Below are 15,930 nucleotides of genomic sequence, written 5' to 3' on the forward strand. Positions count from 1 at the left end.
GCTAAATTAACAGACCCCATCAATACCTCTCACAATGTGCTTAAGTAGTGATACTGTGATGCTGGATAAGCGAGATATATACAGTGGTGTGAAAAAGTGTTTGCCCCCTTCCTGATTTCTTATTTTTTTGCATGTTTGTCACACTGAAATGTTTCAGATCATCAAACAAATTGAAATATTAGACAAAGATAATACAAGTAAACACAAAATGTAGTTTTTAAATGAAGGTTTTTATTATTAAGGGACAAAAAAAATCCAAACCTACATGGCCCTGTGTGAAAAAGTGATTGCCCCCTAAACCTACAGGGCCACCCTTAGCAGCAACAACTGCAATCAAGTGTTTGTGATAACTGGCAATGAGTCTTTTACAGCGCTGTGGAGGAATTTTGGCCCACTCATCTTTGCAGAATTGTTGTAATTCAGCCACATTGGAGGGTTATCGAGCCTTAACCACTTTTTTAAGGTCATGCCACAACATCTCAATCGGATTCAGGTGAGGACTTTGACTAGGCCACTCCAAAGTCTTCATTTTTTTTTCTTAAGCCATTCAGAGGTGGACTTGCTGGTGTGTTTTGGATCATTGTCCTGCTGCAGAACCCAAGTGCGCTTCAGCTTGAAGTCACGAACAGATGGCCGGACATTCTCCTTCAGGATTTTTTGGTAGACAGCAGAATTCACGGTTCCATTTACCACAGCAAGTCTTCCAGGTCCTGAAGCAGCAAAACAGCCCCAGACCATCACACTACCACCACCATATTTTACTGTTGGTATGATGTTCCTTTTCTGAAATGCTGTGTTACTTTTACGCCAGATGTAATGGGACACACACCTTCCAAAAAGTTCAACTTTTGTCTCGTCAGTCCACAGAGTATTTTCCCAAAAGTCTTGGGGATCATCAAGATGTTTTCTGGCAAAACTGAGACGAGCCTTTATATTCTTTTTGCTCAGCAGTGGTTTTCATCTTGGAACTCTGCCATGCAGGCCGTTTTTGCCCAGTCTCTTTCTTATGGTGGAGTCATGAACACTGACCTTAATTGAGGCAAGTGAAGCTCTCACTGTGGTTTGCTGGAGTCCCAAAGCTTTAGAAATGGCTTTATAACCTTTTCCAGACTGATAAATCTCAATTACTCTGTTTCTCATTTGTTCCTGAATTTCAGAATTATAAATACTTAATTTCATTTTAACATTATAGAGTATTGCTTCTATAGGAGTGGAAAAAAACCCATTTAAATATTATTTAATTTTACTTTGCAAAACAGCAGAATGAGAAATAGACAATGGGGCATGAATACTTTCTGAAGGCACTGTATATATTTCTTGTCCTGTCTTGTTTAAAAAAAATAGCTGCACTGAAATTAAAATTAAAATATGGAATTATTACTAATGGTGCCAAAATAGATTATCATATTAAAAGAGATTCATACAATATCTTATTCTTTATTATTTACCCTTTATTGCATAAATATTTATTGTATTTGATATATATCCTCTCTGGGGATAAATACACTTTAGATTGTGCAACAAAGACTTTGAGCTCTTTTTGTAGACTTTAATCAGATGTGACTTTTATTTCCTTAAGAGTGACAGTTAAGGACCCTAATCTGTTTTCTACACATTCTTTGCTTAACATGGTAAGTTAAAAGCTGTTACACAATTACAAGTCTATCCAATGAGAACAGTATTAATTGTAAGCCAGCAGCCATATCAACCTGCAACTCACAATTGGCAACCCACTGAAGCTCAGCAGGTGTGAGCCTGGTCAGTACCTGAATGGAAGACCTCCCGGGAAAAACTAAGGTTGCTGCTGGAAGAGGTGTTAGTGGGGCCAGCAGGGGGTGCTCACCCTGCAGTCCATGTGGGTCCTAATGCCCCAGTATAGTGACAGGGAAACTATACTGTAAACAGGTGCCGTCCTTCGGATGAGACGTAAAACTGAGGTCCTGACTCTCTGTGGTCATTAAAAATCCCAGGGTGTTTCTCGAAAAGAGTAGGGGTGTAACCCCGGCATCCTGGCCAAATTTCCCATTGGCCCTTACCAATCATGGCCTCCTAATAATCCCCCTCTATGAATTGGCTACATTACTCTGCTCTCCTCCCCACTGATATCTGATGTGTGGGGAGCGTTCTGGTACACTATGGCTGTCGTCGCATCATCCAGGTGGATGCTGGATAGTGGTGGTGGAGGGGAGTCCCCATTACCTGTAAAGCGCTCTGAGTGGATTGTCCAGAAAAGCGCTATATAAGTGTAAGCAATTATTATTATTATTATTATTAAATTAAACAGGACTATACTTAACATTCCAAGACTATAAGGAATTCAATGCAATTAAGAAATTAATTCAATGTAGACCTAATTCATTTTAAAATTGAATAAAACTAAAAACTTTATACATTATACACATAAATTAAACTCCATGACAAAACTATTTCAGTTTTAGTTAACTGTAAATAAGAGTATAGTCATAATTTAATTGACCAGACGAACTCAAAAGTGTCTGGCTACAAAGTGACTAATAGACATCACTAATAGACATTTTGGGAACAAGTAAAGGTTTGTTTCATGCTGAAAAGAGAAGAAAATAAATGTTTCGGCTGTGGAGCCTTCTTCGGATGTCACATGCTGACGCATCTACCTACTTGCACTAAAAGACATTTTAGTTGACTTGACTGGTGACTAGATTGGGGTTTTTAAGTCACCTGACTGGAAAAAACTCTTCCCACACTAACTGCAGCTGAATGGTCTCTCTCCTGTGTTAATGCACTGGTGCCTTTTTAAGACAAGCGATTGACTAAAACTCTTTCTACACTGACTGCAGCTGAACGGTCTCTCTCCTGTGTGAATGTGCTGGTGGGTTATTAAGTTACTTGACCGACTAAAACTCTTCCCACACTTACTACAGCTGTATGGTCTCTCTCCTGTGTGGATGCGCTGGTGCATTTTTAGGTGATGTGATTTAATAAAACTCTTCCCACACTGACTGCAGCTGAATGGTCTCTCTCCTGTGTGAATAAGCAGGTGTGATTTTAAGTGTCTTATCCGAATAAAACTCTTCCTACACTGACTGCAGCTGAACGGTCTCTCTCCTGTGTGGATGCGCTGGTGCATTTTTAAGTCATGTGATTTAATAAAACTCTTCCCACACTGACTGCAGCTGAACGGTCTCTCTCCAGTGTGAATGCGCTGGTGGATTTTTAAGTCATATGACTGAATAAAACTCTTCCCACACTGTCTGCAGCTGAATGGTCTCTCTCCTGTGTGGATACGCTGGTGCATTTTTAAGTTATGTGATTTAACAAAACTCTTCCCACACTGACTGCAGCTGAACGGTCTCTCTCCTGTGTGAATGCGCTGGTGGATTTTTAAGTCATATGACTGAATAAAACTCTTCCCACACTGACTGCAGCTGAAAGGTCTCTCTCCTGTGTGAATGCGCTGGTAGGGTTGTGAAATTCTAGACTCACAGAAACGCTGCTCCTCCCTGTGCCATAATTGCAGTTTGTCCACTCCATCTGAGCAAGGCCTTGAGTGACTCTTCCTCATTCTCTGATCATGCTGGGGTCTCTAATTCTGCAAATGCTCCATGGAATGGTCTTGCTCTGTGTGCTGAAAGTGAGATTTGTTTGCTTCATTATGTCCCTCAGTGTGCTGTTCAGCAGTGTGAAACATCTGGGGCTCCTTCTCCAGCTCTTTGAGACTAAAACTGTCAAGTTCATTCAGTTCTTCCTCTCTTTGCCCAAGAACAAACATACTCTCCAGCTCATTAAAACTTTCAACAATGTTCTCAGTAATCAGATTATTAAACCTGGGTGTAAAGTGATCAGATACCAAGGGATCATATGATTGTTTTAGACTCTGCAATGACAGTCTCTCCACTTGAACAGAACAAGGCCTAATTATCATCATGCGCTGTAAGAGCTGCTGTTGCTCCTCCCTGTACTGACTCTTCTCTGTGTGCTGTGAATCAGTACTGTTCTCTTCACCAGGTACATCAGTCTGCTGCTCTGCAGCATCAATCAACTTGGGCTCCATGTCCTGCTCTGTAAGATTTAAAACATCCAGTTCTTCACTGTGCTCTTGTACAGAGACACAGCCCAGTTCATTACAACCTTGTGTAATATTGTTTGTGTCCAGATTATTTCTCTTTTCTGTAAAATCATCACATACTAAGAGCCCAGGTGTCTCACTCTCAGGTTCTGTGTTCATCATGGGCACAGAGTACAGATCCTCGACAATCCGTCTGCTCACTATGTGCTGCTCCCTGAGTGTCTCTTTCCCTTCTGCGGCAGTGAGCTCTGTCTCCTGCATTAGACTGGACCCCCACTCCTCCTCACTGTGTTGCTGTTCAAGAGGAGCCCTTTCCCCAGCATCAGAGAGAGCACTGGCTTCTGAGCCTGTAAACACAGGACAAAAAGACAAGACCTTTATAATAATAATAATAATAATAATAATAAACTTTATTTTATATAGCACCTTTAAAGGTAGCTTCTCAAAGCTCTTTACAGAAGGCCAATAACAAAAAATATATATATCAATATAAGCACGATGAGAAAACACAGTTAGACGAGACAGTAGATGGTGGTACTAAGTCCAGTAGGAGCAGAGGGGTAAAGAACAGTTAAATAAAGGCTCTTCTGAAGAAGAGGGTTTTGAGTCTGGATTTGAAGGAGTTTAGAGAAGGTGACTCTCTGATATTCTTGGGGAGAGAGTTCCAGAGCTTGTGGCAAAACAGGAGAAGGCCATGTCACCCAAAGAGTGTAGACGGACTGGGGGACAAATATTTGAACACAATTAGAAGAGGGAAGGTTGTGAGGTGGGGAGTAGAGCGATAACTCAGACAGGTACTGAGGTGTCAAGCCATGGAGAGCCTTATAAGTGAGCAGGAGGATTGTTAAGTCGACATGAAACTTGACAGGAAGCCAGTGCAAGGACTCCAGGATAGGAGTAATCTGAACACTTGCACTAGACCTGGTCAGGATTCCGGCTGCCGAATTTTGGACATACTGGTGTTCGTTCAATGTGGATTTAGAAACCCCAGAGAGTAGCGCATTACAGTAGTCAATTCAAGATTAGACAACACTTTTCAGCCACAGTTAGTGATAACATAGAGCGTAGTCAGGCAATATTTCTGAAGTGAATGAAAGATGTTTTGACAACATGCCGCACATGTGGGTTGAACGTCATATATCATCTCCAAGTTTTTCCAATATAGACTGAAGCTCAAGTATAAGACAATCTACAGATAGAGTTACAGCATTGGTTTTACAAAGTTGATGGGTGGTGCCAATAAGCATGACTTCAGTCTTGTCACAGTTAAGATGAAGGACATTTTGAGTCATCCAATATTTTATATTGAAGATGCAACTAAATAGAATAGAGACAGCCCCATCAGCGTCAGGTTTGGTATGGACGTATATTTGAGTATCATCAGCATAGTAGTGTAGTGTCAAACAAATGACAAAGTTCAAGTGTCTGTGAAGCAGAAGTCCTTTTATTCATATGTCCGGCTTGCGACCACCAGACTTAAAAAATAAGTAGCTGAAGATGGTCCTTTATACCTTAAAACACAAAAAGTTACTATGACATATTCTAAACAAATGATGAAAAACCAACACCTGCCAATTAATTATATCTAAGTTGCAGACTAGACAACAGTTAGTTCTTTACATATTCTGGGCGTACAGCCTGCTTACCAAATGCATGCCCTAATCTTACTGACCAAGGACAGGCAGCATCTTTATATACATTTGAGCACAAAGCCTACGTCAAGCCACTAGACTGCATAGTTTGCAAAAAACATACAAAAACATGAAAATGATATTATTATCCCACTTCCTGGGCATCTCTCTTATCTCTTCATTCTTCAGTAGTGATAGCTGAGGCCATGTGATCTAAAAAGCTTTACACTACACACACGCGTACTAGTACACTGATGATCAATTTGGGTTGTTTAAACATAGCGGAATAAGTGGATATAAGGGGATGTTCTGATTTAGCTTTGGGAGAAACCTAACTACCATGTAAAAAGTAAGTCTACTGTAATAATATCACAATCACATTACATTTACATTAACACTGTACTGAGAGAGAGAGGGGTAAATACAGACACTGATTGGACATAACAGCACATTAACACTGCACTGAGAGAGAGGTTAATAGATACATACTGACTGGACACTGCAGCATATTAGCACTGCACTGAAAGGGGTTAATACAGACATGCTGACTGGACACTACAGTACATTAACACTGCACTGAGAGAGAGGGGTGAATACAGACAGACTGCCTGGACACTACAGTACATTAACACTACACTGAGACAGAGGCATTTATACAGACACGGACAAACTTGAAATGACAGTACATTAACAATGCTCAGAGAGAGGGGGGTAAATACAGACAGACTGACTGGACACTACTGGACATTAACACTGCACTGAGAGAGAGAGGGGTTCATACAGGCACACTGAGTGGACACTACAGTACATTAACACTGCACTCAGAAAGGGGTTAATACAGACTGACTGGACACTACAGGACATTAACACTGCAATCAGAGAAAGGGGTTAATACAGACACGCTAACCGACTGGACACTACAGTACATCAACACTGCACTAAGAGAGAGGGGTGAATAAAGACAGACAGACTGACAGGTGGGTTAACAGACAAACTGACTGAACACTACAGTACATTAACACTACACTAAGACAGAGGGGTAAATACAGACACTGATTGGGCATAACAGTACATTAAAACTGCACTAAGAGAGAGGTGTTAATAGCGACATGCTGACTGAACACTACAGGACATAAAGACTGCAATGAGAGAGAGGGGTGACAGACTGCCTGTACACTCCAGTACATTAACTGCACTGAGAGAGAGAGAGGGGTTGATTCACACACACTGACTGCACACTACAGTACATTAACACTACACTGAGACAGAGAGGGGTTAATACAGACACACTGACTGCACAGTACAGTACATAAACAATGCACTTAGAGAGAGAGGGGTTAATACAGACACACTGACTGACTGGACACTACAATGCATTAACATTGTACTGGGAGAGAGGGGTTAATACAGACACACTGACTGGACACTCCAGTAAATGAACACTGCACTGAGAGAGGGGTTAATACAGACACACTGGATTAATATTCCAGAGGAGTTAATACAGACACAGACCCTGGACAGTAATACTTAAACCAATTAAAATATTTTTTATATACACAATCATTAGTATACATATAAAATCTAGACCAATACAACGTAAATACAATACTTATAAATGTTGTTTCCTAATGACGTTTGATTACAAATTGATTCAGTGGAACAATGTTTGAATGTGAACGAGGTTTTTTCAGCACCGTAACCGGACAAAACAGTTCAGTTTCCAGTAAAGAATCCCGTTGGTACATCACACAAGTCTTTTCCACTTCACTCTGCATCGCTCCACTAAATTCTCACCAGGGAGGAAAGTTTTTTTTTTTATTTGATGACAGTTTGATTGTTAGAACGCGTACTGATAATGAGAAGGTTTACTGCTGTAAGATGTTTTCTTTAAAATAAAGTTTGTTATTTAAAAAAATCTCACCAGTGAGAAAGTTATAGACACTGGTTTTAAACACACACACACTGACTTCATACAAGTCACCACACTGACCTGACAACCGTTTCATGTCAACAATATCTATACGTTTTCTTTCCTAAGACGTTGTATTATTCGCTGATTCAGTGAAACAATTGTTTAACCTGAATGAGGTGTTTATAACCGTAACCGGACAAAACAGTTCAGTTTCCAGTAAAGAATCTCGTTGCTACATCACACAAGTCTTTCCCACTTAACTCTGCATCTCTCCACTATATTCGCACCAGTGAGGAAGTTAAAGACACTGTTTTTGAACTAACACACACCTTGACTATATACAAGTCACCACACTGACCTGGCAGCTCCAGTTTCGTGTCCATTTCTTCTTTTATTCCTGCAGTGACTTCACAGGGAAGCGTGTGTCCAACACGATCTGTCGGTCCCTGATCTCCTCCTGCTCCCGACTCCTTCTCCCACAGCTGCAATCTCCACTTCAGGCTCTCGTTTTCCTTCTTCAGCTCCGCCATTTCACTCTCGACACTGTCCTCCACACACTGTGTGATTTTAAACACGGCCCGTCTCACCAGGATCTGGGAGACGCTGCGGAGTTTGTCTTGAAACTCCTTTTCAGAGTCAGACATCCTGTTTTGAAAAACTTCAGACACTTCATACACGATCGATTTGAGCAAAACTTGCATGAAAGAGTCAAGCTGGGTTTGCAGATTTAACAAGCACTCCGCCATCCTTCTTCAGAGCCAATCAGAAACAAAGGCTGATTTCCGAAGTTTAAACAGAACAACTATTTTATTCTTCACAGATCCTATTGTCGGGGCTGTGATCTGTTCAAGCATAAACACAGTTGACGAGACGTTGAGTATTCATAACCTGAAGTTATTTAAAAAACAACAACAACAACTTTATTCTTTATCTGAAGAAAATGACTGAATCACCAACACGTGGGTGAAATACATGCAGGGTCGCGCAGTATGATGACGTCTTTCGTTAGCGCGGCCGCGGCTTCAAAACAATTGAGAAGCGGAGCTGAGAAAGAGGAGTTTCTGCAGCCGGATATAATCTTCACTGCACCTCCTAACGCCACCTAGTCAAGAGGAGTGAATCATCTGTGACATTCGCCGTTCATAACGGAACAGATTCATTTTTTTGCCCTTCCACAACCCTCCTCCCCAATGAAAACGTCTCAAGTGGATTTTTGTTCTACATCTCCATATGCAGGTTTTTGGATAAAAAAAAATGCTGTCATTTTCTTGCCAGCTGGCAGAATTTCTTCTGCACCGATAAACAAGATTTCTATTTCATATTTCTCAAGTGTTTGAATTTCTCGAAAAACAAGTGGTTCCAAGAAAGGAAATAAATACTTGCATTTAACAAAATCAAGCCCTATGTGATTGTCCTTAATGATACTGTAACGCCCTCGCCTGGTGGTGAGGAGGAAGCGCCCCTAGGCGCTCGTAGTACCGCTGGGCATGCTGGGAGTGGTAGCCGGGGAGAGTCTGAGGGTCAGCACGGTGACCAGCGGCTGACCCTACCTGTGTAAATAATGTCCTAGTAGTTCGAGTGCCCTGTGTAGTCTTGTAAAAGTATAGTGTGTTGTTAGGTAATTACCACCCTAAAGAAGTGTACGTGTTCCATCAGTCTCCTCATGTGCGTGTAGATCCTGTGTTTGGATTTGTGTGGTTGTAAACGAATAAAGCTAATGCTTGTTTGTTAATCGCGTCTCCACTCGTTCTTGTTTTGAAAAGAACCTGCAAACGCTATATTGGTGTTAGAAGCGGGCAGAATAGACAACTCGTGGCAGACAATAACCGATTCTATTAAGCGCCGGCTGACGCTGGAAGAAACAGAACCCATCGGCAGCGCACATAGGGAGCCTGAGCAACTCCTGGGTGTGACAGGTGGCCACAGCCCTTACCAGGACTATTCAATAGTGGTTCCGCCGGTAGAATTGGGCCGAATGGCCGCTTCTCCTGGTCAGCAGGCACCCCGGATAGAGGATACTCTCCCTGCCGGAGCCGATCAGCGATTCCCACACCCATCGGCGTGGGTGCGCCTGACAGGCGCTCCTGGACGTCCCGGAGGAGGACAGAGACGAATACACGGCGCTGGCGGCGGCTCTCCACCTGCGCTTCGGTGTGGAGGAGGCGCCGGACTTGATGCGGGAGAGGCTGGCCCCGCTGATGTCACATTCCTCGCCCACCGAGGATACCCAACTTTCCCCTGGGAGGCGCAGCGGGAGCTGGCTCTCCAGGCTTTTCTCAAGGCCCTCTCACCCGAGGAGCTGCGGCGCCACGTGCAGCTGGCCGCGCCAACATCGCTGGAGCAGGCCTTGGCCCTTGCTACACGGGCTGAGGCCGTGTTCGGGGTGACTGGAAGCGCCAGCAGACGTAGTGTGCCCTGCCGGCTGACCGAGACGGCGACGGAGGAATTCAGCGAGGTGGAAGAGGAGCCAGCCCAAGCAGCGACCCCCGCGGAACAGCCCCGCACGCTGATTTGCAACCGCTGCGGGAAGAGGGGACACCGAGCCCGGTTCTGCCGGGCACCCGAACCTCGCACTCCTCAATCGGCGTCGGGAAACGGGAACGGGGCGACTCAGCGTGGGGAAGGCCGCCCCTCGATCACCTCAACCCCCGCCCCGGAGAGCGCTGTTAAGTCCGGCGCCCCTCACGCCACCGTGGGGCGAGTCGGCTGTAGCCGGGGCCTGTACCTCCACTACAAAATCGAGGACCAACCCTGCCTGGCCCTACTCGACACCGGTTCATCGGTAACCCTACTCCGGCCGGACGTCCTCCCCGACACCGAGGGCACCAACCCCCCAGGATGGGAGGCCTCCAGCCTGCGGCTAAGGACCGTGACGGGACAACTCGCTGCAGTCCGGGGGAAACAGGTGCTTGCCTTCCGTCTAGGTGCAGCGACGGTGCGCCACCCCTGCTACCTCGCACCCATCCAGGAGGACTGCATTCTTGGGCTGGACCTACTGCAGCGAGTGGGGGCCAGTTTGGACTTGAGCCGGCAGGAGTTGGTGTGGCAGGGGGAGCGACTTCACCTGGTGGAGGGCAGGCCCGGCGAAGGCCGAGGGACGCGGGCTTGCCGGAGCCGGGAGAAAAAGAGGCAGTGGCGGCAGCAGTCGCCGGGGCAGACCAGGCCTGTGAGCTGGGGAGCGAGCGTGCCGGATCCTGCTCCCGAGTCAGCCGGGGGGCCAGACAAGGAGGCGGCTGCGGGGGCCGAGCGTTGCATGGAAGCGAGGCGTGCCGTTGAGGATCTCTACCAGCGGAGCTGCGAGGGCCTCGATCAGGACCAGCGGCAGCGGCTCCAGGAGCTACTCGCCCAGAACGAGGATCTCTTTGCGGCGAGAGATGAGGACTGCACCCGCACTGCCCTGGTCCAACACGAGATCAACACCGGCGATGCTCGGCCCATCCGCATCCCACCGGGATGCATGATTCACGCCAAGCGGACCGCCGCCGAGGAAAAGATCCGGGAGATGGCCGCAGCGGGGGTGATTGAGCCCTCCGCGAGCCCGTGGTCGGCGCCAGCTGTACTGGTCAAAAAAAAAAGATGGCTCGTGGAGGTTCTGCGTCAACTACCGCAAGCTGAACGAGGTCACCCGGAAAGATTCCTACCCCCTGCCGAGGATTGATGACGCCCTAGACTACATCACCGGGTCGACCTGGTTCAGCTCCCTGGACCTCCGCTGCGGCTACTGGCAGGTACCGCTTGCTCCTGATGCTCGCCCGAAGACGGCCTTTTCTATCGGCCAGGGCCTCTGGCAGTTTACTGTCATGCCTTTTGGCCTGTGCAATGCCCCGGCGACGTTCGAGAGGCTGATGGAGAGGGTGCTGGCATCTGTCCCGCGGAACCAGTGTGTGCTGTACCTGGACGATCTGCTGGTTCATGCCCGGGGCTTCGACCAGGCCTTGACAAACCTCCAGGCGGTGCTGGCCTGAGGCTCAACCCCTGCAAGTGCGAGCTGCTGCGGCAGGAGGTGACCTTCCTGGGACATGTTGTTGGACCGCGAGGGGTGGCTACACCCAGGTAAGGTCGCCGCAGTGAGGGGCTGGCCGACTCCACGCACCGTCGCGGAGCTGCGCAGCTTTCTGGGGTTGGCCTCGTACTACCGGAGGTTCGTCCAGGACGTTGCCAGCATCGCTGCCCCGCTGCACCGCCTCACCGACAAGGGCCGTCGTATTGACTGGGACTCGGGCAGTGAGACTGCCTTCGGCCGGTTGCGTGAAGCTCTGGTGGGGGCCCCCGTGCTGGCCTACCCCGACCCGCGGTTGCCGTATGTTCTCGATACCGACGCGAGTGACTTGGGGGTGGGCGCGGTGTTGGCACAGGAGGGGCCGGATGGGGAGCGCGTAGTGGCATACTGTAGTCGGGCTTTGACTAGGCCTGAGTGGAACTACTGCGTGACCCGTCACGAGCTGCTGGCGGTGATGGCGGCGGTCCACCACTTCAGGCCGTACCTGTTTGGGACCCGGTTCCGGCTGAGGACCAACCATGCGTCCCTCACCTGGCTGCTCCACTTTAAGGAGCCAGAGGGGCAGATGGCGCGATGGATAGTGATCCTGCAGGAGTACGACTTCACTGTCGTGCACCGTGCGGGGTCTCGCCATCTCAATGCTGATGCTCTCTCGCGGCGCCCCTGCGAGGCCGCGGACTGCAACCACTGCGCCCGGCGGGAGCAGCGTGAGGTGGCTGTCCGCACCTTGGCGGGGGTGGGACCGCAGCCACGGCCCGGGAGGGGCCGCTGGGGGTGAGCCTGCCAGACCTGGCGCAGTGTCAGGCAGCTGATCCTGACATGGGGCCGGTGCTCCGCTGGAGGCCAGCAGGAGTGCGGCCTACGCGAGAGGAGCTCGCCCCGCACCCAAAGTCCGTCAAGGCCCTCTGCGCCCTGTGGGAGGCCTTGGAGGTAAAGGACGGGGTGTTGCGCTGGGGGTGGTGGGTTCCCTCCAGTGGCGAGGTACGGTGGCAGCTGGTGGTGCCTCGGTCGCTCCGCGGGGCGGTGCTCTGAGCAGTGCATGGCCAGCCGGGTGTGGGGCACTTCGGCGTTAAAAAAACCCTGCAGCGTCTCCGAGGCCATATTTATTGGGGTCTTTGCCACCAGGATGTGCAGCGGTACTACCAAAGCGGGGGGGGGTGTGCGTGGCGCAGAAGGGTCCCCCCGAGCGCTCCCGGGCCCCCCTCCAACAACACCAGGTGGGGGTTCCTATGGAGCGGGTGGGGGTGGACGTTTTGGGCCCGTTTCTGTGCACCAAGGCCGGGAACCGCTACGTCTTGGTGGCCATGGATTATTTTACAAAGTGGCCGGAGGCCTACGCCCTCCCAGACCAGAGTGCCCCCACGGTGGCCGATGCACTGCTGGAGGGGATGTTTGCCAGGCTGGGGGTGCTGGAGGAGTTACACAGTGACCAGGTGCGTAACTTCGAGTCCCAGGTCTTCGTCAGAGTGTGCCAGCGCCTGGGGATCACTAAGAAGCGGACCACACCGCTGCATCCCCAGAGCGACGGGTTGGTGGAGCGGTTTAATCGGACGCTCGCCACCCAGCTGGCCACCCTCGTGTCCCGGCACCAACGGGACTGGGACCGCCACCTCCCCCTTGCGCTCTGGGCGTACAGGACCGCGGTCTAGGAATCCACCGGGTGCACCCCGGCCTCGCTCATGCTCGGCCGGGAAATGCGAATACCGGTGGACCTGGTCTTCGGCCCGCCGCCCGGAGACGGGTCGGCACCGCCGGCTGGACCGGACTACGAGTGGGACCTGCGGCAGCGGATGCAGCGGGTGCACAGCTTTGCACGGACCCACCTGACACAGGCGGGGGTCCTGCAGAAGCGGTACTACGACCTGCGCTGCAGGGGACCTGCCTTCCAGCCCGGGGACTCGGTTTGGGTGTACAACCCGCGCCGCCGCAAAGGCCTCAGCCCTAAGCTGGCGCCGTCGTGGGAGGGGCCCGCTGAGGTACTCGGGGTGGTGGGCGAGGCCTGCTACCGTGTCCAGTTGCGAACACGGGGGAGAGTGGTGGTCCTGCACCGAGACCGCCTGGCCCCCTACCGAACCCGGGAGGAGGAGCCGTGTGGGGAGGCTCTAGAGGAGCAGCCGGGGCTGGAGCCAGCCGATAGTGGGGCGTCCGTGGGTCACCAGCTGTCACCGCGGCGTAGCGGCCGCTCGCGCAGGGTTCCGCAGCAGTTGGCCGAATACGAGTACAGCCTGAGGGGGGTGTTCGACATCGGCGAGATGCCAGACGCTTCAGGTGGGGGCAGTGTAACGCCCTCGCCTGGTGGTGAGGAGGAAGCGCCCCTAGGCGTTCGTAGTACCGCTGGGCATGCTGGGAGTGGTAGCCAGGGAGAGTCTGAGGGTCAGCACGATGACCAGCGGCTGACCCTACCTGTGTAAATAATGTCCTAGTAATTCTAGTGCCCTGTGTAGTCCTGTAAAAGTGTAGTGTGTTGTTAGGTAATTACCACCCTAAATGTGTGTACGCGTTCCGTCAGTCTCCTCATGTGTGTGTGTCGATCCTGTGTTTGGTTTTGTGTGGTTGTAAACGAATAAAGCTAATGCTTGTTTGTTAATCGCGTCTCCACTCGTCTTTGTTCTGAAAAGAACCTGCAAACGCTACAATATTCTTAGCGGCCTGTTGGTGAATCAAGCACAGACACCGCGGCACATTTTCACCACGTTTAACAGCTATGAAATTTAGACACCGTTGTATGCCTTAAAATAATATAGATTTTAACATTATAACGGACTAAAACGTTTTCTAAAATGTTTCTTAAAATAATTTCTACAGCCCAGTACATGCACCCCCAACGATACCGAAGATTAATGGTTTTATGTGGGGGGGTTTCTTAGAAGAGTTTATCGGTTTGTGTATAAGTACCAGCGGTTTAACAGGCGAAGTTTTGGCTGCATTCCATTTCTTACAGTCTCACGTTATCGCCTAACTCGTCAGAATGGATCACGCCAATGGATCAAGCCTGCGGAGAGAAATCATAACGCGCCTAAAGACTTGGTGTTGGGTGATGTGCTAGATTCAGTGCGCGGTATTACACAGTCACTATCAACGGCGATCACTAATGAGGTGGCCAAAAAACGAGCTTTAGAGCGTCTAAGAGCGGTTTTAGCCGGTGTACAGACCTTGTTTCCAAAACAGATCCAGGTTTTCACCGCTAACCTCTTAGATATAATTTCTACAGAAGATGCCGCTCTAAGCTCAGGATTTCAGACCATGATGATGATATTTCATGCTTCATTGGTGCAAATCCCCGGTGATAAATGACTAAACATGCGGTCTAAAAAGTGTTTAAAAGACCGAGCGCTTGCCAACAGCAAGCGTTTGTACATAAATAAAAGAATTAAACTGGCAAAAGGCATCAGATTTCCCAAGGGCCGCCCGAACCACGCAATGAGAATGCCGTGGTAGAAAATAACTTAATGCCCGAGGGTGTTGTAGCAGAACAGGATGGCGGTAACCGAGAACCGGTTGTACTGAACGGTCTGAATCAGGTTGGTGGCGGTGCAGGGGCGAATAGAGACCCCTTAGTTTTCCTGGAGCGTATACGTAGTTATAACAGGTCTTATAATAATTTTAGAGCAACAGAGCACCATGAAGAATTTCGTTTTGTTAATCTCGACAGAATAACCTCGTATGTACAGGCTATAGACGCTGTGCATGGTGCAGTCCAGAGAATATTGGGTGAACTTTCTTCAAACATCGGGGGGAATGATTTTGTACAGCTGCGTTTGACTGCGGGTGGTTTTAACAAACCCTTGTTCTCACGCAGGAGACACCCCGGAGAATTAAATGCTGCCGATTTTTTAAGCCACATCTCGGACCTCTTACAGAGCCACACAGAGGTTCTCACCGATGACAGCCACCGCTTAGTGGTGACGATAGTTAGGAATATGCAGGGGGGTGCCCGCCGAAGATTTAAATCCGTTCTGTACAGCCGGGTAATTGCTCAGAAAAAAGCGCACCTTATCAAGTTACATTACACGGGCGGTAATCTGTGTTTCGCCAGGTGTGTGTACGGTTTGTTGAATGAGGGTTGTACCGATGGGGAAATGTTACAGGGCACTAAACGAATGCACAAAGAGTTGGGTTTTCCAGAGAATCGGAAAATTAGTTTGTCAGACATTACCGCTTTTGAAAAACATTTAAAGGTGGTCATTAAAATTTTGTACCACGACCAGGGTGATTGGAAATATTTTACAACGGGACCCACACCACCAAATTTCTAAAATACTTTTTGTTCTACTGCATGAAGAGCATTTTTATGGGGATTTAAATATGAAAGCTTTCATGGGGGCGGCGTATTTTTGCACTA

At 48.6% G+C, this 15,930-nt stretch overlaps 1 protein-coding gene across 1 annotated transcript; it reads right to left on the reverse strand.

The window, feature by feature from the left end:
- Positions 1 to 3,562: 3,562 nt before the first annotated feature.
- On the reverse strand, positions 3,563 to 8,561 carry LOC148671508 (uncharacterized). The gene is made up of 2 exons (XM_088631054.1): positions 7,947 to 8,561; positions 3,563 to 4,392 (listed from the first exon to the last, which is right to left on the reverse strand). Exons 1-2 carry the CDS (start codon positions 8,332 to 8,334, stop codon positions 3,563 to 3,565), a joined length of 1,218 nt encoding a protein of 405 aa, XP_088487180.1. The 5' UTR covers positions 8,335 to 8,561.
- Positions 8,562 to 15,930: the final 7,369 nt, after the last annotated feature.

The sequence above is a fragment of the Lepisosteus platostomus genome, chromosome 5 (genome assembly GCF_059453375.1).
Source record: "Lepisosteus platostomus isolate fLepPlt1 chromosome 5, fLepPlt1.hap1, whole genome shotgun sequence".
Lineage (NCBI taxonomy): Eukaryota > Metazoa > Chordata > Actinopteri > Semionotiformes > Lepisosteidae > Lepisosteus > Lepisosteus platostomus.

Excerpts from the sequence above, each read along its gene's own strand:
- LOC148671508 (XM_088631054.1), bottom strand. The coding sequence starts at position 8,334 with ATGGCGGAGTGCTTGTTAAATCTGCAAACCCAGCTTGACTCTTTCATG. Across the intron at positions 4,393-7,946 it reads CACGAAACTGGAGCTGCCAG|GCTCAGAAGCCAGTGCTCTC; the intron begins GTCAGTGTGGTG and ends CTGTGTTTACAG.